The 21847-nt window shown below is 46.3% G+C and overlaps 1 protein-coding gene across 8 annotated transcripts in view; it reads right to left on the reverse strand.

The window, feature by feature from the left end:
- Window positions 1–3031: 3031 nt before the first annotated feature.
- Window positions 3032–21847, reverse strand: part of APLP2 (amyloid beta precursor like protein 2) — a 45992-nt gene continuing 27176 nt past the window's right edge. Inside the window, exons 5-18 of one of the 8 annotated variants that reach the window (XM_032709409.1) lie at window positions 20861–21036; window positions 19830–20047; window positions 17841–18008; window positions 15758–15873; window positions 15119–15193; window positions 13769–13927; window positions 13168–13296; window positions 10917–11016; window positions 10191–10361; window positions 9601–9636; window positions 6806–6888; window positions 5903–5977; window positions 5332–5487; window positions 3032–4601 (exon numbers count right to left, since the gene is read on the reverse strand). In XM_032709409.1, coding sequence (XP_032565300.1) covers window positions 4500–4601; window positions 5332–5487; window positions 5903–5977; window positions 6806–6888; window positions 9601–9636; window positions 10191–10361; window positions 10917–11016; window positions 13168–13296; window positions 13769–13927; window positions 15119–15193; window positions 15758–15873; window positions 17841–18008; window positions 19830–20047; window positions 20861–21036 — 1764 coding nt within the window. In that variant the 3' untranslated portion in view covers window positions 3032–4499. The remainder of the gene's footprint in view (window positions 4602–5331; window positions 5488–5902; window positions 5978–6805; window positions 6889–9600; window positions 9637–10190; window positions 10362–10916; window positions 11017–13167; window positions 13297–13768; window positions 13928–15118; window positions 15194–15757; window positions 15874–17840; window positions 18009–19829; window positions 20048–20860; window positions 21037–21847) is intronic. The other 7 variants (XM_032709410.1, XM_032709415.1, XM_032709411.1 and 4 more) reach the window with 7 other exon arrangements.

The following is a 21847-nucleotide window of genomic DNA, read 5'->3' on the forward strand; positions in this document are numbered from 1 at the left end:
GTCTCTCCCCTCACCTTCAGCCCAACAGGCTCAGGGAACATCTCAGATGCCATCCAGGGGCTGGTGATATTTAACGACCAGCTCGTTCAGCCCACAGCCTGCCCTCAAATGGCTCTCAGGAAAGCAGAGCTGCTGGAAATAAAATTCTACATTAACCCATCCTGGCAGCCCACACAGAGCCCACAGGCCAGGGGTTAAGTGCTCCTGCAACAAAGCAGGGGCTACCCACAGGTCAGTGGTAAATACAGCAAAACTCTCATGCTTTTAACCCACTCACTACTGCTGAATCACATATACACGGATTAAAGTCTTGCCTCTGTTGCCTTCTCCTTGCCTTCTCCCCCATCTGCAGGGATGAAAGTGTGGATTTGGGGAGAGGCATTTGGCACAGACTAAGGATGCTCTGACTCCTGCACTGGAGAAACAGGTTTTGATCCTGCTATCCTACAGCTCCCTGAGGATTCCATCCTGTGCTGCTGCTGAGGGTCACAGCCAGGTGACCTGCACATGGTCCCACTGAGACCCAAAATCATGAACAGCTACACTCACCCTCCCTTTCCCTACCTTACTCTGTCTCTGCTATAGCCACTATGTCCTATAAAAACATGCTCTGGCTCATCATTGCTGCCCCTCACTGTGCACATCTGGCAGCTTCTGTCACAACAGAGCCTTCAGCACAAGTTGCACCTGCCCTGGAGACCCCCACAAATCCCTGTGTGGTGACACCAACTTTAGGTGCCGCTCTCAGGCTGGACCAAAGGACACCTCACCCTGAGAGTTGCAGCTCTGCAACATCTTCCTGAAACACCTCAGGACTAAGGATCCGTGTGCTCCATCAGGTGAACGTCACCTTTTGATGGAGCAGCAGAGGGAAAGGCACCAGGCACTGTCTCAGCACGTCCTTGAGCTCCTCACGAGCACCTTCCATCTCTGCTGTTGGCTGGGGTTGAACCATCACAAACACACTTCACACAAGTGTTGCTCTGCACATCAAAGACAAGCAAGGCTGGAAAAAAAAAAAATCAATCCACCCACGTTCCATCCAGCTGGCAGCATGCACAGAAGGGTTTTGACGTTCATTACCCCACTGCACCCTCACAGAAGGGTTGAAACAAAGAGCTTCTCAAGGAGAAGGAAGACAACCGACCCAGCACTTCCTCCACTCAGCATTCCCAAGGGCCCCTCTCTCCAACATCTTTCCTCTTTTCCAGAGGATTGCATTCTCCTCTTAAAGTACTTTTTAAAAGCAGAGTTTTCTCCTGAAATGCAGCTCTCTACACCACCCTGCAAATCTTCCCACAATGAACTGCTCCACTGAGCTCTGAATCATCTCATTTTAAAGTGATTTATCAACATAGGACTTCTGATATTCCCCCAAACTACCCTGTGGCCTCTTTGCGGGGATCAGTGACAACATTTACCACTAACACCTGGGACACGTCTTAGCATCAATCTTCAAGCAGCTACTTTTCAACATGACTTTTCAGAAGCTGAGGTCAAAATCCATCCTAAAGAATCGATCCCAAGCGCTTGGCAGTCCCTACCAAGGCATGGGACTAATAGACTTTGATTCCAGACTGATGTATTCATTTTGCAGGGCTAATAAAATTTATCGAAGGGAAAAAATCTACTATGCAAATTCAGTTCTGGAATTCAATCCACAGCCTCTGTAATTTGTCTCTCTTGCAGGTCACTCTACCTGAGGTGCAGTCCAAGAATGGCTTTGGGCTGAAGAAACGCTCTGGCATCACTGAAATTAAATTTAGTTTGAAATCAAAACTCTTTCCCAAGTAGTTGTGACAAGCCAACAGACGGCATTTCTAGGACGGCATCTGCTCTTTCCTCAGAGTCTGAATAATTTAACCAGAATATAGAGGTTCCAGTGCAACCAAGGAGCCCATGTTTCAGGAGAAACAGGGCACGTGATTGTTTCTTGTTCAAAATCACTAAACCTTCGTATTTCCTCCTGTCCCTCTCTTCATCCAGACCTACTGGGAACTGCACAGATCAACGTGGAGAAAGATTAATTCTGTCTCTTGTCTCCTAAAATGACATTCAAGTGGCAATGACTTTGGTCGTTTCACCGAGATGAGAGAGAGGAAGAATCTGTGTTCGAGGTCACACTTCAAAGGAGGAGAATGGAGAGAATGACAGAGGAGCAGAGACAGCTTTGAGCTTTACAGGCTGTTAGTTTCAGGATGTTCTGGAAAAGAGAGTTAAACCAAACAGTTATTTCCCTTCATAAACAAAAACATCTGCAGTGATACAGGGAACACTAACCATTGTCAGCCAAATCCTGCCCTGGGCTTCGTGTCTTCAAAGTATTTCAGATATGGTCATTCACGAGAAGCATTCACAGAGTTCACAGAATGTTCTGATGCGGAAGGGACCCATAAGGATCACCAAGTCCAGCTCGCAAGTGAATGGCCCATACAGGGATCGAATCTGCATTCACAGAACCTGTGTCACTGTGAGGCCTTTTTCCATGCCCTCATATCCAGGAATTTTAAGATTTCCTGCAGCCCTTCTTGTGTCCAACCCCATTCCTAAGGCCTGTGGGTGACCCAGGCTGTGAGACACAGTTAGCATAGCCACTGTGCTCCCAGCCCAGCTCTGTCCCAAGGAAGTGTAGGCGGATGTTTGGGGACAGAACAGCTTGTCACCACAGGGTGCCTTGGCTCTGCTCACTCCCACAGGCTGTGCCAGTGGCCACCTGCATCCCAGGAATGAGGAGAACCTTCCACAGGGTCTTCCCCAAACAGCCAGAAACAAGTAGCAGTCCCAGATCTCCCCAGCCTGTGCTCCAGTTTGTTGTAAATCTACTCAAGGTCCAGAGAGTTGGTTATGATCCCACCTCCTTCTCTCCACAAAGGACCTGCAAATACCACTAAAGACTCCAGGCATGGTTATACATCAATACCTGCACAGTCCTTCTCACTGAGAAGGCAGGGAAAGGTCTCTGTAGATTCAGTAGGACACCGCGGGAGGAGGGAGAACAAACCAAGCCCGAGAATAAAGAGAAGAAACAGACTGGAAGTTAAAGTGTTTATTGATGTGTTTAAACTTTGTACATTCCCCACAGATCACACCAAGGAGTTTGCAGGTAAATCTGTGCATAGTGGGAAGAGACACGGAAGGGGGAAGAAAAAATAAAAGTCACAGGAAAAATAGAAAAAATACACCACAGGTTACCAGAACCTCCAGATTTAAAAAAGCCGTGAGCATTAACACCAACTATACAAGCATTACAAAGACATGATGGTGAGTGGAACAATACCCCTTTTGGTCTTCTAGGGGCCTATGCATCCCATTTCCCTTACAGCAGGCAGACAGCATCCCTTTCCCAAGGTGTCTCTCTTCCCTCCCCAGCTCAGTGAGCTCCGTGTTCATCAGCTCCCAAGGTCCCGGTTATTGCAGTGATTTGTCATTTCTGGTCAAACACCCAGAGCTGTGCCCAGGGCCCAACGTCACCCAGAGAGATGCAAAGGCTCCAAAATCTGCGGCTCTTAACTACTTACCATGTTGGTGAGGCAGGAGAGCTGGGGAAATTAGAAAGTAGTAGCAAGAGGGGGCTGTTAATGCCAGGTGAGTACTGAAGGAAACTGGCTGTGAACAAAGGATTTCAATTCAATACCAGGAACTTCCAACTCTAGAGCAGAACTGAATCGGAAAGGGGAATGTGCAGACCCCTGTATGCACAAACCATGTTCTAACATTCCACTAGAACAGCTATAAACAGAGATGCTAGAAGCCGTTTAACTCCTTGCCTCCAGGGAGTGTTGATTCCTAGAGCCCGAGCTGCTAAGCAGCAGGGTGCACGCCACTGGCATATGAGGATGGGGGCTTTCTTTTTTTTTTTTCTTTCTCTTTTTCCTTTTTTTTTTCATTATAAGGATTTTTGTTAGTTACCATTCCCAATTGCTTCCTTGCTTATGCTGTCATAGCTCCTATCCCTAAATTAATCTCTTTGCAACTCCCAGTGAAATTCTCTTTAAAAAAAAAAAAAAGGAAAAAAGAATACTGCTTTATATATAAAAGCCAAAATGACTGAAGAGCCACAACTGTCTCCTTTTTACAAGGTGGGCTGGTACAAACGACCCTCAATATACAGGTGGTCTATCAGAAATAAAAATCAACATTTCCCATTTTATATATATAGAGTTTGTAACGGACAACAGTACAATGGAACTGGTATTTTTTAGATTATTTAAAAAAAAAAAGAAAACTACATATCAGTCAAATATCTGCAATAGATCCGTTTTTCCCATTTAAGGAGATTTATATATCATATTGTTATATTATCATTTCTTCACCCATTTAAAAGAATGGAAATTGCAACTCTACAGTAGTAATTATAGTCTTAATGATCCAGGAGTTCTGAATGTAAGATGAAGTCCTCTCGAAGCAACTGTTGGTCAGTAATTGATCCAAAACACTGGACCACTTTGGCCCTCCACCCTGCACCTTTCCCGGTCAGGGTTGTTGTATCTTCATCTCTCTTATATCTGCATCTGCTCCAGGTATTTGTAAGTGGGGTTCTCGTAGCCATGGTTTTGCATCTTGCTCAGATGCCGCTCCTCCGGGGTGAGCATCGGGTCAACCTGAAGAAAAACCATGTTACTGCTCACAGGAGGCACGTCCAGGATTTATTCCATAGAATAAGAGGTGACAAACAAACACTGAATAACTAACATGGTGAGCAGTAAACAGGGAAAAAAAGCAAGCTGCAAAAATAATTATCTTTACCGACTTGCTCGTTTGTGTGCCTCCTGCCCAGCCGAGCCTCTGTGGGGATGTTCTCACAAATCTGTCATTACTACCCAGCTAATGCTACAAATCAGGGACCCACTTCTCTCATTAAAGAGGTCGTTATGATTTCCTGCATCAGTTGGGCAAAGGGAAAAGCAGCTTTCCCTGAACTCCATTAAGTTGTCATTAGAAATGTGCAAGGAAGAAGCTGCTCTTCAGTGTTCAGCCCATCTTAACAGTCACTGCCATTAGCCAGGAGGACAAATTGCTGTGGATTGAGTGACAGACTGCCCCGCTAAAGATATCCCCTGAAAAGCTCATTTACTGCTAAATCCTGCCCTGAGCCAGCCAGGAAGCCTAATTGAATCCTGGTGGTAAGTGTGAGTGCCAGGTGCCAGCACGGCACGCTTGGGACTGACCCCTGCACACCAGTGACACTGTCAGCAGTGACAGAGTTAATTTTCACCCAGCAGGAGCAGAGCTGTCCATGGCTTGGCAGCTCCTGCCATCTTTGCCCCCCCCCCCACAACATGTGATTCAGCACTGACTATTTTCATCCCTGGTTATGGAGCTGTTTCTCACCTCCACGATGCCATGGCTGATGGTCCCGTACTGCCTCTTCCTCAGCATCACCAAGCTGATGACTATCACAGTAGCTATGGCAACAGCAATCACCAACAGCCCAATCAGGGCACTGCTGCTGAAGCTGAAATCATCACGGAGGGAGCTGTCATTATCCTGGAGGGAAGAAAACAACAGAGCCATGAGGGAGATGCTCAACACAAACCTAAATGGTGGTCACTAATAAGGTCTTCAACCATCTGTGGTATCAAGACATGACTCATTATAAACTGGACAGTGTATATATTCCACCCCTAAACATTCCAGCAAAAGGATAATGAACACAGAATTCTTTCCCCCCTTAGTGCCTCTGGGCAGGCACATCAACTCCCTATCCCACAAAACACTTTTGCAGTAAGAGCCAGGTGAGTATCCAACGTGTGTTCATTGTTTACATATTTATGGAGAAGGGCTGTAAATTATTTCATTCTGCTTGACCTCCAGAGCAGCATCCAGGCACCAAACCCCAAATTCAGCAATGCACGGGAATCAAAATCCAGCTTGGAATTAGCCAATCACTGTACACACATACCGGCTCGTCCACCAGCCCACCAACACGCTCCGCGTTGAAAATCATCTCCTTCACATCAAGGGTCTCATCAATTACCTGAAAATGGTGCCAAAAGTGTTTTATGAAAGGAGCCACACAAAACAGGGTGGAAAAGGAAGAGGTAGGCAGACTAGAGACCTTCAATGAACACTAGCAAAGGCTCAGAACCACCTACCATCTCTCTCTGCCCTGGTCTCAACAGTGTGGGATGTTCCCCACCACTTAAAGCTACCAGAGTCAGTACCACAGCTACGTACCTCCAGACTACCTCAAACTAAAGCCCCAAAGAAAAAAAAAATAAAAAAATAGGTCCTAACTTTGGAGTCAGCATTTCTGTATAAGATCTAACACATGGCTTTAAAACAGTTTTGAAAGGAAAGTCAGAAGGTGACTTTTTTATTTTTTAAAGCCCAGGGAAGTGAGGTACAGCAGCTGCCACTAGAACCTCGAGAATTCTCTGCACTGTAGACAGAGCCAATACCTGCCGGGCCACTTGCCTTCAGAGGAAGGTGAGGCCTTTCCTGCCATGACAAATAGGTGGGAACACAGGTAGAATACACCAGCACTCAGTGTGTTCACATAGCAAGCTACCTATGAAAATAAAGGGACATCAAAGGGTCTCTGCTTGGGAAAAGCAGCTCCTAAATCAGAGTTCTCCAGCTCAGACTGCCAAAGATCTTGAGCTGTCCTTCCCTCCCCCTCCCACCCTTCTGATGCTAATCAGTTTTAAGAGCCTACAATAGTAACAAACTGACTCCTCCACACCAGATGGATAATGAACACACTGACATTCTGTGAGCAGGAACAAGACATGGAAACAAGCCACTGCTATTAATTAGCGTCCACGGCAGGCTTGGCTTCCCAAAATAAAGGTGGAGAGCTCACCACATTTTCATCCACTTTGTTCTTGCTGTTAATCACTTTTTCTTCAGCGCCAATCAGCCCATCCAGCTCAGTCATGCCAGAACCTGCACCAAAAGAGCAAGGAGAGCCTATCAGCCCCCAGGACACTCTGGGAGGGTCACTTATATCTGAGAGCTGCCATGGCTCGTGTTTAACCGCTGAGTATTAACCTGTCTTCATGCTGCTGTGTCAGAAGGGAGCTCACAAGCTATGCTACAGTGACAAGTGATTAGGGGGAACTGTTAATGAGAGGAAATGAGGTGGCAATGAGAGGAGCAGACAGGACTCACCAAAACCAGGCTGAAGTGTCAATGCAGACATACTGCACTAAGTGCTGCTGTTAGAAGGCCCCAGGCAAGGTGTAACACTGTGAGCACAATGACATCTGCAAGTGTCACCCCGGGGTCACCAGCACCTCACTTCCCCGGGATGGAAGTGCATGCACACCCCTCTGCCAAGAGCCAGCACACAGGGAATGCCTTCACTCCCACAGGCAGCATCACCCATCCTTTTGGAGTCAGGCACCAACAAGAAAGAGCCTCAGGAATGAGAACGTCAAGGTCAGCCGGCTCAGTTCTATAAGGAGCGGCTGTCTCGTATCTGGCACAGGCCCAGAAACAATAAATCCCAGGGCAAGGGAGGAGCAGAGAACTACAGCAGACTTTGTACCAGGACATCACTCCCCCATTTCCAGGCTGGAACTAGCACAGGTTCAAGAGAAGGCCATTAATTAACAGAAGGAGGCTGCTCTGCATAAACTGCTTTGATCCAAAGAGTTTATAAATAGACCAGATCAATAAGAGAAGAGTCTGATGCAAACTGCTTTGACCTCACATAACACAGCATATTGGGATAACACCAGTTTTCCACTGTCAGGAGGGACAATGTCACGTCCTTCACCACACCTGTGACTCACGGGTGCAAAAGCAGGACAGCCAAGCCTCAAACCCACAGTGGGATCCTTACAATGAGGAGCATGAGGGGAGGGAAACACCACTACAGCACCTGATGCTTTGCTGGTGACTGCAAACCCCTCTGCACGGGCTGCTGAGCTTGCAGGTTGCCTAAGACATTATGTCAACTGCTGCTGAAGTTGGCAGCGTGCTCTCTGATGAGCTGCAAGGAAAGGTTACTTGGTTCCAAGGCAACTTTTTACAGTGACAAGCTTTTATTGCCTGAAAATGCCACGGAAATAATGTTTTGCTCCAACTCTGAGGTATCTTGGGGTTTAGTGCATCCCGTTTTTCTCTGGAGGCAGTAATCAGATTCCAGGCATGGCCAAGGTTGCAAGTCTGACTTCTCTCGGCTGTCGAAGCAGGTCATGTTATTGTGGAAGTCAATGATTGGGATTTTCAGGAGACACTGGCCACAAACAGTTTGCACAGAACTACTGTGTCAGCTTTTGGTCTGTGGCTGCTTCATTCCAGTCTCTGGAGCCAAGGCAGCACAGTCTCCAGGGCAGGCAGTTCAGCTTTGCTATTTGTCCCAGAGTGCTGTACAAAGTAACAGATCCAGCTTTATGTAGCTTAAAGGCACAGTTTAAATTATATACTTCCCAGGGGATAAAACCCCCACACACCTGCACAAAAAAAACAATCCCAAAACTCCCTCAGAGCCCTCAAGCAATTCAATGAAAAGGGAAGGAAGACAAGGAACTCTGTCCCCCGGTCATCAGAAACTCTTACATTTACTCCAACAGGGACAACTAGCACAAATTTAAAATTTATCATCTTCAAGTCAACAAAGTGGTTGTCCAAAAATCTAGCAGATAAAAAAAATCAAACTAAAAGCCGTCCCAATTCTTTCCAGAGTAGTCAGCACACTGAATCAGCTGTGCACTGTTCCACAAGAGGGATGAAGGTGACTTATATTTGTAACGAAAAGCAGGATAATGAGAACAGTTTCAAGCTATCTGGCCTTCATGGTGCTACAGAACTATTTGTGCTCATGTGAAATGGTTATTAGCAAAATCCTTTGCTCTCCTTTGAGGTCTGCACTATGTATTTGGAGCCAAAGGCAGATTAAAACACTGGGTTTACTCCTCACACAGAGCACACGTAGCACTGATCTGCAAGAGCCTCACATTTCTACTGCTCTTTACCTGAGACTGCGTTGCTAAACAACATGTTGATTTAATGCCAATATTTCTATGCTGCTCTTAAAGCCTGTTTTTAGCCAGGCACTGAGTTACTGCAGAATTAACACCGAGCTAAGGGAGAAATGGATAATCACATGGACTTTGCTGGTATGGAGAGATGCTACATGCGAAAAGGTGATGCTGAGGAGACACGAAGGAGGAAACTCCTAATTTATCTGTCCCAGACTAGCTGCACCCTGTGAGGACATTTAGTTGGGAAACAAAACACTCATTCCTTGTTTAGTGGTGTCATCAGGGATCAAGCACAGATTCCACAGGAGGCACAAAAGCCTCTGGACTCCACCAGCATGGCAAGGTTTAATCTGAGCAGTGTCACATGAGAGGTGTAAAGTACCACAGGGCTGCAGACACACCGCCACGTTTCTCCAGGGCAAAGGAGCCCCTCCACACACTCCAAGACTCTTGTGAGCCCATCAGGGAGGAACACACATAATTAGATGCTCAGACTAAGTAATTTCTTTAACTCTAGCACTAGACAAGCAAATTGAACGTTACTGATCTAAGTGAGAGCAGGGAAATGAAAACCAAGGTGAGCATGGAACTAAAATGAAGCTATCAGACACACTGAGGAGGCAGGAGAGTGATTGAAAGCACTGTGAGGGAGCAGCTTAGAACCAACCTTTTTTCATTGGATGGTACAAATCCGGCTGAGGATCTAGCAGGAGGGAAAACAAAAACAAAAATAGCAGAGAAAGGAGATTAAGAGAGAAAGGAAAAAAGGCTTGTGCATGATTTCTGACTCAGACCCTGGGAAAAGCTTTTATCTACAGCTTTCTTTAAGCTCAGGACTCTGTTCAAGCATTTTTAAAATACCTTCACACGCACACGTCAGCTGTCAACAAAATAGATATGTATTTAAAAAAAAAATAAAGAGAATTCCTGCAGCCCTTCAGCAGGTCATGGTACAAAGTCTTAATGTTACATGAGAGCATTCTGGTTAAAGACTGAAAATTCAGAGTCAAGCCACACTGGAAAACTTTAATACTTGCTGCAAAATGAAAAGAGAGAGGACAATTTTGCAAAGAGGAGAATCAGAAAATCAAGAGAGCAGCTCAGAGTGGTACTGCCTCTCCAATGGACAGATCGAGGGTACTGCTGGGGCAACTGCTTTACTCTTACATCACCCAAAGGGATGGAGCTTCCTCTGTTCCAGCTGAGCCTACAGACTACAAAACCACACCAGTGAGCCTGATTTCCAGCTGCACATACCTTCACTGTCGGGCACGGCTGGGAAGGTTTTCACCTGGAACGGGCGGAAGGGTTTGCCATCCAGGGGGATCTCTTCGCTCTCCTCAGAGCTCACTCTGACATCCACCGGGGACTCAGAAATGGAGGACGTGAACTGATCCATGTCTGCACGCTGCTCCTGGAGCAGCTCATCTGAAAGGAAGAAGAGGAATTATTCCACAAACTGCACGAAGCCTGGCAGGGACAGAGAGGGGCAGATGGTTTGAACCTCGCTGAGGCAGAGCTGCAGGGGAACATGTTCAGGGCTGCCAGGTTATTTATCTTGCAGGCTCTGAAGTGTCATCTGGAATTCGCAGTAAATTCTCTTATTTGTTAGAAATACATGCAAATAAGGGCCAAGAGGCTTGATGTGGCAAGAGAGTTTGGCAAGATGGGATTAAACTATAAAACTGGAAACCATCTGCTTATTTTTATGGACCTTTTTCACCTCCCTTAGAGAGACGGCTTTGCTATTCTGAATGTTGTTGATTTTTTTTTTAAATGGAGACAGTGAAAGTTCTTGGGAACAAGCTATTCTCACTGCCTGTGCTACAAATCCCAGAGTGTCTGCCCTGCGGTACCTAAGCCTAAGCCCAAGTGCTTGTTGTCAAGGGCATCCCCCCAAAGGAGCTACCAATCATTTGGGAGCCCACTGGATATAGAAGCTTGGAGTCTTAACACAGCATATGAACTGGCACACACACTCACCAATCTCATCCTGGATTTCTTCAGCCACATATGGTACCTTGTACAGCAGAGACAAGCTTTGATTCATCCGCTCCTCGATCACATGGAGATGTGTCATCACCTGCAGATGTACAAGAGTGTGTTGGAGTAGGCATAGACTGTCAGTCACTTCATGGTTCTTCCCTTGCTTAATAAAATATCTACAACTGGTGGGTCTGCCATGGGACACAGGGCTATCTAGTCAATTCTCTGACTGATCTCTCCACCACATCACTCTTCCCTGGAACTGGCCATCTGTATATGTTGCTCTCAGTATTTTGGGAAGTGTTGGGGGTGAGAGAGAGGATTCAGCTGACTCTTGTAACCAGCTCTCCACTGGAAACACCAAAATACCACCGAGGTTGGTATTTCCCATATGCCAGACAGGGTCATAATTCATCTCCTGCAGCAGCTGCAAGTGCTTTATTAAATGGATTATCATCCCTGACTGCTAGAAAAAATACAGGCAAAGGGAGTACACAATATTATTTATCAACTCTGGTCTCGGAACAAAGGTGCCTTTCATACCAACGGTGGCATTACATTTGTCCAACACCCACTCACTGGCAACAGTGTTCTCCCTTCATTTGAGAAATACATTCGAACTGTGTGCAACCTCCAATTGCTCCTCCCAAGCACTGTAAGCCCAGCGGTGAAGTCAGGCCTGACCTGAAGAGGGTGCTGCATAATCAGGGATCGCACAGAGCTTGGAGAACATTTATATGGAAGGCCCAACATTGAAAAAAACCCAAGGAGTTGGACGGACCTGCTTTACAGTCTGATGTGTGCCTGACCTTTAAGAGCAAGGATGAAAGCAATTTAATTTTACATGTGTCAGCTTGTCAATCAAGGGAATCGATTGAGGAGCTTAAAGTGCAGCTGAAAAGTAAAGGGAATGGCAATTGAACTGTACCACCCACATCCCTCGCATGTCAATCTGTTGACACTGCAGCCTTCAGAAGGAATTAAGGACTGCTCAGGGTTTAGCACAAGAATACAGTTCACACACTCTCTCTTGGGCTCTGGCAGCAGAACAAAGTGTTAGGGTGGACTGTGCTTGATGTGTCTCCGAAAAAATCGTGAAAGGCACTTATGCTGCCCAGCATAAGTGCCCCACCCCTCCTGAGGATGTTAAGCTGAGGGAGGATCACACTGAGTCACACAGTCAGTGGGAGACAACCCAGGAGACACGAGGTGAAGGTTCACTTCTAGAAAATCACTGTGATACTGCTCTGCCCCTCCCTGTCCTACTCGTAACCCAGGATATTTCCATCTCCTGGTTATACACTTTTTAATGCATTTTTTTCTCAGCTTATTTCTTCCATTTGGCAGCACTGGATGTGCTCTACTACACTGTCTCCCTGCAGCTCTCTGTTCTTTTCCCTTCTCCTTATATTTCATACATTACAAAATTCAAAGATATTCCAAAGCAGCATATCAACCACAAACTGGAACTGGGAAAACATTCCTAAAGCTGTGACTGGGCAGTCAGTACTCTCTGAGCCCTTATGAATAGACCTTTCGATGTTATCAGGCCATTCTTCACTTGAATTTTGAATCAGTTGGACCTTTTAAATAACCTTTTACCATTTTAAAACAAGTGAAAACAAGTATCAGGACATAATTCCAAAGATTTGTGGAGTATCTGTAACTATTCTTGCCAGGTTTCAAGCAGCACATTCACACACACTACCCAGTAGGAGGAAAATTATATTCTAGCTGTTCAGGAGTACAGTATAGTGCAACAGCACAACGTACACGCATCAAAACAAGAGTTGTGATAAGGTTAACAACAATGATCAAGTGCTTGGAAAGGGTTACGTATTATGCTTTGCAAACCAGGCAATAACTCTGCAGAGGCACAATTCCCACAACCCCCCAGTACAGTGAAGAACAAGCCTAATGAAAGGAACACAGACATGAGGTCTTAGAGGGTGTGAGGAAGGATGTTCAAGGAAGACCAACCTCTCAACAAATAATTTCATGGGTGCTTTATAAAAGGAAATACAATACCGATACTGAACTAGTTCTAAATCCCTTGACTTGTCATTGTGGCCAAAATAAATCAGAGTTTCAGTTTTTTACAGAGTCAAGCACCAAGGAAAATTGTGCAGGGAGTGTATCTGGTGAGAGGGAGAGCTTTGCACATGGGCAACGTTGCTATAGTACCCAACAACACATGGCTCTCAGAGCCTCTGACAGCCAGGGCTGGGTGAAAATGAAACCTCCTCACCTGGGACTTCATCTGTGCAGCCTTCTCGGGGTCCACTGCCAGGACGTGCTGGTAGTGGCGGATGGTGTGGAGCCGGTCCTTGTTCTCGGCACGGACGTAGCGCTTCAGGGCCTGCAGGATGCGGTGGGGCTGGGGAGGGGAGCAGGGAACAGCTCAAACTCACGGGAGTCAAATCAGATTCACAGCTGAAAACAGCACCTCAGATGGGAGCCTGCTTTGGTGTTGGACAGATCTGTCACCTGCACTCACCTCTTAGATATTTTCTCTTTAAATTATGCCTGTTTGACTCAGAACATATTCAAATCAAGGCTCTTTGACTCAGAACACTTATTAATTAAGCCTTTTTGACTGAGAACACCACACCTTCTGAACTGTGCCTTATGGACACCAAACAAAGTAGAGGGCTTTTTCACCAGCGAGTCAATTAGGAGTCCCACTGTCAAGTCTGCAGCACAAATTGCCACGATGGAGAAAGCTTTCCAGGAACCTATTCCCAGTTTCTGCCCTGGCAAGTCACAGGCCACCTTCTCATCAAGACATTGCCACATTCCATCCTACCCAGTGCTGTCCTGCTGTAGAAATGTGGGGGAGAGCAGCTCACCCGTGGTGGGTCAGCCTGCAGGGCAGCCAGGTAGTTCTCCAGGGCGATCCGACGGCGATCGTTAAGCATCGCTTCCACACGAGCCAGGTGAGTTTCCACAAGCTGCTGCTTCTCACTTGCTGCTTCCTTCTCCAGAGATTTCACCATGGCCTGGAAGTGCTAGGACAAAGAAAGCTGTCTGCATGAAATGCCCTGTGTGACCAGGGTCACCTGCTCTCACTCATGTCACTCCTTAGAACTAACAGTCACTGTCAAACTCCATGTCTAACTCCTTTACAGGAGTAGGAGAGATGCTGATGCAGACTTCATCTTTGCAAATTCAATAGTGACAATTTGCCCTCCAAACTTCCCTCATAGGCCATTACAAAGGTCTGAAGAAGGAAAATGAACTTGCACATAAAGATCAGGCTGTGCTGAATGACTGACACAGTATCAACTCTTTCCCTCAACCCTGCAGTATGGAAACAGGATTGATCCCTTCAGCCTGGAGCCATTAATTTGAATTTGCAAGGGTTTACATATTGCATAGGTGATTTTCCATCAGCACACCTTCAGATCAAATCTCTGTTAGAAAGGTCATAACCCCTTTCTAATAGAAATCTTCTATTAGAAAGGTCATAACCCCTCCAAAAGTCATAGCATCTCCAAACCAACCAGAACACACGAATAAGAGTTGTTATGTTCCACTAGAGATGATGGCAAACTCTTGGACTTGCACATAGTTCCAAACAGTGACTTACATTAAAAAATGCAGAGAGAAAACTGTGTTCCAGGATAAAATCCGAAGTGGGATGAAAAGCTGGAGTCAGTCACTTAGTTCTATATTGGTTTGAGGGAAATTCATACAGTTGTCACTACCAGAAGAGCCTTCCCCTAACAATCCCACACCACGAATATCCTTGATTAACTTCACAGTCCAGCTGAACTCCCCCCATAAGGCCCAAGATTGGCATTTTGGCAGCAAACCAGCTTCATCTGCTGTCTAAGCGGTTTTCACTAAGTCTGCCCCGACAGGAAATGTGTGTCCACAGAGCCAGGGCTGAGTCTGAACCAGACTCTGAGGCCACTGGGTAGTGCAAAACAGGCCAAAGGTCTGAAATTACAGTTTGGCTCTGCCGTCGCTACGCTTGAAGGGCGAGATCACTTCCTACTAGTGGGTCTAGGAAAGGACCTGGCACAGGGTCAGATCATCTCCAGCTTTAAGAACAAAGAATGCAGTTGAATCAAACCTGCTCTAAAAGGCAGCTGTTGACAGAGCAGGAAGGCTGTGCTTCCATCTCAGTCATCTTCTGGCTCTGAATATTACAATCTCTCTAAGAAACTTTCCTCTTTAGGTCCTTCTACTCTTACCTGGATGAGAGTCTGCCTTTCTGCCTTGGGGAGATTTACAGCTTGGTGCTCAGCTTCCTCCCATTCCTTTTTCACCTGGACAAAAAAAGGACAGACATCAACAACAGACAAATTTACATCTGATCTTTGCAAACTCATTTGCCTCCACAGGCAGATCCTGCCACAGCCTGGCCAGGTTTTGAAGGTACAATAGAGCTGCTGTGGGGCTTAAAAACTTAAGCCCCCCGGGCAGCGAGCCAAGTACCCTCAATGATTAAAGAATCCCAGCATAGTTTGGTTGGAAGAGACCTTAAAGCCCATCTCTTTCCAACACCCCTTCCATGGGCAGGGACACCTTTCAAGCCCTGTCCAACCCGGCCTTGGATACTTCCAGGGATGGGGCAGCCACAGCTCCTCTGGGCAACCTGTGCCAGGGCCTCACCACTCTCTGAGTAAAGAATTCTTCCTAACATCTCATCTAATCTAATTTCTCTCTTCCAGCACTGCAGAAATAAAAATCTAACTGCCATGGTGTGGTCATACTGCAAAAAACACACGGAAGGCTGGAAACTGGAAAGGAAGCCTTTCCACCATCAGGTTGCCCAGACAAAGCCAGGCAGCAGGGAGGCAGCAGTGCCCAGGCTGAAGGCACACACTCACCCGGTCCATGCGGTTGTGGTGCCTGACCTCTAGCTGCTCCTTGGCCTTCTGGAAGCGGGCGTGCTCGTTGTCATCAGCTGGGGTCTCAAAGTAGACATCCACATCATCAGTGGGCACTGCCAGGACAGGGGAAGCGTCAGCAGGGCTTGGAAACCCGGGATCCTGGACTACAAAGGGCAGGGCAGGAGAGGGATCTCCACGCCTGCATCATTAACAATCTGGCAGGTTGAGTCTACTGGACCACCTACCATGAGTCCAGTTTGGAATCTCTGAGCTGCCAATTCACTGCACAACATCAGCTACATCACCTCAAAACACAGCCATGCACTGTGGCGACCAGCACCTGCTCAGCCTTCCCAGTTCTGAGATGAGCACTGTTCAGCTCCAGAAACAGGGACTTGGATGGCAGGATAAAGAACTCCTTTTCTCTTCCCTTCCACATTGGCTTTGGATGGTTTAAATGACATTCTGTGCATTAGCTGTTCACTAACAAGCTGGCTCCAGACATCATTAATATGATTAGGGAGCTTTGACAATGAATCTGCACAAAACACTCCCCGATATTTTACACTTCAAACCTACCTTCCCTACCAGATGCACCATGCAAGACTAACAGGTGATGATATTAGACAAGACAGTGACAGAAGGCGGCTCAGTGTGACAAAGTGACTTGTCCAATACATTGGATGGTTTGTAACTTCAAGACATCCAAATTTGACAAGGGGAAAAACAAAATTTTGAAACAGATAAATTTCAAGCATCTGCAAAATCCACACCAGGGGCTCTGTACGCTGTGTTCTGCAGTTTAGGAAGTGCTGAACCAAGCTCCTGTGCTACAGTTTTAGACGCTACACATCCCAGAGCCTTTTCGAGAGGAACTGTGGCAAACGATGCACTCCATCGTTGCCCTTTGCCTGAGGGAGGGCAGAAAGGGACAGTTAAGGCAACCTTTCATCCGTATTAGTTATTTTGTGGGGAAAACCTCCAACACATCATTGAAATAAAGCATGCTTCGGAAAAAAATTAATCTGGCACTTCAACATTAACACAGGAGAAGAGTTTAACATGCACCTGCATCCACCCACCTTCCCTCTAACTGGGGGAAAATAGTGGGAACATACAACACAGGCACTTTTGTATGCAAAGGACAATGTCACATCAGTGCTGGATTCTGGGCCTGCTCATGGCATTTCTGAACCAGGCTTGGGCACAGATAACCCTCTTCCCAACCCCAAATCCCTCTGTAACAGGACAAACTTTTGTCCCAAAAGCTCCTGACATCCGCATCTTTTCTTTCCCTGCCTCAGTCAGATCAGCCCAATCTAAAGCGCTTGCATGAAGCCCATTTTGTAAACAGGATTATGGCTGTATAGTCAGGCTGCCAAGCCCCAGATAACACAAAAAGCCTTTCAAAAGGCTTTAATGGTAGCTGAAGTGGAAGTGCTGGAGTTCAACAATAAGATTAATAAGGAGGTTAAAATGTTTTTGATAGTTTTATCATCTGACATAAAAGCCAGTTGAAATGGGTGCCAAAAACCTCAAGCACTCAAAAACACAGGGACTGAGTCGTGATTCATATTTCATACTGAGCTGAAACTGGGAATCTGATTTCTATACTATTTGTCTGATATTTTCCAAAATTAAAATAGCAACAAAATGCCTATTACCAGGAGAACAGCGAGTAGCATCCTGCTTTTCAGGACCTACTGGTCAAACACAGGCATGGTAACATGACTGGGGGGAGCAAGGGCTTCCTTTCATTTGTTTTGGAAAGAAAGGCAAGGTCAGAGACAGCCCCTGGTCCCAGGTTCAGACCTGAAGAGGACAGCTGAGCCCTCTGCAAGAGCTGCAAGCCAACAGGGAGCACAGACAGCATATGGTGAGAGTTATTTTTCCCAGGAATGGTCACCCTATGGACCTAGGGAAGCAGAGACAGGAGGAGACTGCTGCAAAGAGACAGACACCAGAACCAAAGGGAAAAGCTACAGACGGGTCCTCTCTTGCCCCAGGCAAGGAGGAGGAGACACCACACGCCAGACAGACAGTGGCCAGCTGCAAAGGGCCAGTGGGAGGCAGGACTTACTCATCTTTTTACACACAGCCATACAATACTCCTCTGACTCAAAATTGTTCCTGTTGCCTCCGCAGCCTCCATATATAAAGCGAATGCACTTTCTCTTGTTAGGGTCGAAGTACCAGCGAGGCATCACAGCCCGGCAGGGCCCTGTCAGGGCCTCCTGGGAGCAGACAGCTGTGTGGAGATGGGGTAGAACGTGAGCTATGAGGAGCACAGGCCTTCCTCAGTGACCTACACAACGCAGGGGTGGCTCTGCCTCACACCTTCCTCTGGGGCACCAGTGCTGGCCTCAACAGCAGGAAATGTTTATCAGAGTCTCCCAGTTTTTCCCTGGCCTGAGGCTCAAGATCAAACATTCTGACCAATATTAAGGATGCAGAATTGCTTTCAGAGGAATGACACGAATGGAGAGATTAGTTGCTCAAAAGAATTATTTTTCTGTCCCAGGCCTTTGGGGTGCTGGGACATCAGTGGTTAGTCCAAAAGCAACACAAATGAACAGTTATAAATATCCCTCTCCTTCCAAATCCTTCAGTGACCAAAGGGTTTCTGTCAGTTCTGGGGGGCTTAACGTGGCCAAAGCATCCATCATAACGTCAGGGAGATGCCTGCACATGGTGCTTTGGAGTGAGCTGAGCAGCTCACTCTTTCTCAACATGGAGTTCTCATTGGTGATTTCTCTTCAGCCAGGGGCTGGAACAGCAAGGATCTGTTCTGTTGATGGCATAGCATTATGCCCTGGGTGCCCCAGGGGGAGATCCTCCACTGTATAAAACCAATGTGATGGAACAGTCCATTAAAGCATCCCAACATGTCCTGTTTGCTGCATTCTGCCTGGACAGACACTCCACATCTTACAGGGGAGGTGTAAGAGCACAGGAAAAGGCAGGCTAACCAAAAGGAATGACCACTATGCCAGCCTCAGTTTTTAAGTTTTGAAACATCTGTGCACTAAATATTAAAACTCCGTGCAGTCATGGCACGTGGATTGCTTCATGGTCAGCCAGCAATAGCAGTTGGGCTATTCTGAGGCAAGAGAACAAATATTGTGTATAAATTAGCAACTGTTTGTGGTACTAGGAGAAAAAAAGCAGTGTACCCCCAAAACAGACACCCCAATCATACTACTGCAAGTCTCTTTCAATACCTGCAGACCTGTAACAGCCCTGGACACATATGAGCTAAGCCTCGTTTCGGCAAGTAAAATTATCTGCAGCATGCTGGCATTTTACCAAAAAGATGCAAGAACTGCTGGCAATGATTCAGTGATCTGGAGCTAATTGAATTTCATTCCCTCTTCCCTCCTCTCTCCTCTACAGACACTTCTACACACAAAGTATAGGACATCACATAACTGAGGCACCATGCCATCAACCCTCTGTGAGGGCACTGACCACTGAACAAAAGCTGCAGTGGATCTTAATAATGCACAAAGGATATATTATCATAGAACAAAGCTGGGCCAGTCTGCTGACTTTCTTTTGTGGAAGAGAAGTGTTTATGCAAAGGCAGCACTAAGGATGTTCCTCACTCTTAAATAGCCAGATAGCACCTTGGTGCCACCTCTGCAGAGTATGGCCCACTTCTAGCTTCCTTTTTGTATAAAACACCAAATCCAAGATAATCACCCCCAAACAGGGATTTTAAACTTATGGTGTGCCCCAAATGCCTCTTTTAGATTTTCCAGAATTCGCAAATATGGTTTTTCTGACTCATCATTGCACCTTGGTGGAGGTGCTTGTTCAGCGTGCCAAACACTGGGCTCCTTGCCAGCAGAACTGCTGTTTATCTGCAAACATATGGCCCGTGCTCTGGAGAGTTAATTTCAACACTTGAAACACAAGCATCATCACCTTTCCTCTGTTTGCTAACTTATCTGACAAATAAAACTTCCAAGTGGCATTTATTGACTTGATCAAAACCCCATCACTAACTGACAGCCAACAGGGATAATCCCAAGGGAGGAAGAGGCCTGGATGCTGGAATGTGTCTTACATTTCATATCACTGCTCACTTCCTTCTCAGCCACAGCCTTGTCATTGTTGGGCTCTGTGGGGGTCTCCTCGTTGTAATCATCCACCTTGTAGCTGTCATAGTAGTAATCACGGTCTTCCACCACGTCCTCTTCCTCCTCCCCTTCGTCATCTTCATCCTCATCTTCCTCCACAGCTGTTCCTGTGAAGTCTTCTACACCTGCCTCTGTAGGGAACTCACTAGAAGGATATGGTTATATTAGAGGGTAAAGTTAAGGCTGATCAGGGACGTACCAGAATAATGATTCTCTTTCCATCTGTTCTAGAAACACTAGAGATGAGAAAAATAAATGTAGTGACTGTTGATTGGCCCATCACCCACAGCAACGGGACATCTCTCATTTCCTTGAACTTCCCCATCAGCTTTCCTCAGGAAGTGAGAGTCTATCCCTGAGGGAGGTGCCTGCTGTAGAATCCTGGAATGGTTTGAGTTGGAAGAGACCTTCAAACCCATATCGTTCCACCCCCTGCCATGGGCAGGGACACGTTCCCCTATCCCCAATCCCAAGCCCCATCCAATCTGGCCTTGGACACTTCCAGGGATGGGGCAGCCACAGCTTCTCTGGGCAACCTGTGCCAGGGCCTCACCACCCTCACAGACAACAATTCCTTCCCAATATCCCATCTAATCCTGCCCTCTGGCAGAGGGAAGCCATTCCCTGTGTCTTGTCCCTTCAGACCCTCGTCCTAAGTCCCTCTCCAGCTCTCCTGGAGCCCCTTTAGGCCCTGGAAGGGGCTCTCAGGTCTCCCTGGAGCCTTCTCTTCTCCAGGCTGAGTGACCCCAACTCTCTCTGTCCAAGAATGAAGGGAGAGGGGTTGTTGAGCTCCTCCAGTAATAAAAAAAGTCATTTGTCCTCCTGCAAGGTTCCTTCAAGCTCAGGACACAATTCAGAAGCACAGAAATTCTCTCAACCCTCAGTACAAGGGAGTTGCTGTGTGAAATATTCCCAAGCAGCCTGTGGTAACAACTACACCAGTAAGAAAGAACCCTACCTTTTGTAAAGGTCATAGTCTTCATCCTCCTCCTCCTCCTCTTCCTCTTTGGACAGAGCCTCATCCACAACCTTAGTCTGAGGACAGCACACGTATTCTGTCCCGTGGAACTGGTCCACCCCGCAGGGCAGCAGCATCCCATAACTGTGCAGGATCATCCCCTCTGTCAGACAGGCCTAAAAGGAGAGCCCAGCCAGGTCAGTTTAGCCCTTCCTTTGGATAAACCTCAAGTTTGCCTATCAGAGATCCCAAGAATGTGACCAATGGTTTAAATTTTACAGCAAAAACACAACAGCAACATATGATCTAGGAGTGAACATCAAAGGAAAGTGGATTTGAAACTTGTAAGGGCAAAAAAATCCCCAGAAAATTCCCAGATTCAGAGCTTCCTGCCGTTAATGTATCACACCCTGGCCCCAACAAGTGCTGGTTTGTCAGCCTGGCAAACTTCAGGAGAAACAGCTAAACATTTTGTGCCAACTCAAGGGAGAGAGCACTTGAAAGAACCAGAACGGGTGTTTGCTTTTTCTGGGCTAGTTGATTCATTAAATGTTATCTATTAAACTTTACACTGGAGTAAGCGAATAATAGTTCAAATGGACTTTGTGTCAAGATTATTTTAACATGCTGTAGATGAAAATCAATCAGATAATTCAAGTAAAAAGTTAAATGCAAACTATGACCAGACATTATGTCTATACACCTCTCTTAAGTTAAGGAAATACTTGGCTTTGCCATACTCAGCAAAGAATGAAGTAAGAAAAGTTTATTATGCACATCAGAACCCTTTTGTGCTTTGCTTTGTTACAGCAAGGATTTTAAATGAGCCAAATATTGCTGGAAAAGTTCTCCAACTACATTTAAAACAAATGATTTTTCAATTTGCTAGACATTAACAAGTTTATCCTCAATTAAAAGGCAATTCCTCTAGTACAGCTTTATTTAGAGAGGTTTTTGCTCACAGGATTTTAAAGAAATAGGAATTTT

Source organism: Chiroxiphia lanceolata, chromosome 23 (genome assembly GCF_009829145.1).
Source record: "Chiroxiphia lanceolata isolate bChiLan1 chromosome 23, bChiLan1.pri, whole genome shotgun sequence".
NCBI classification, from domain to species: Eukaryota; Metazoa; Chordata; class Aves; order Passeriformes; family Pipridae; genus Chiroxiphia; species Chiroxiphia lanceolata.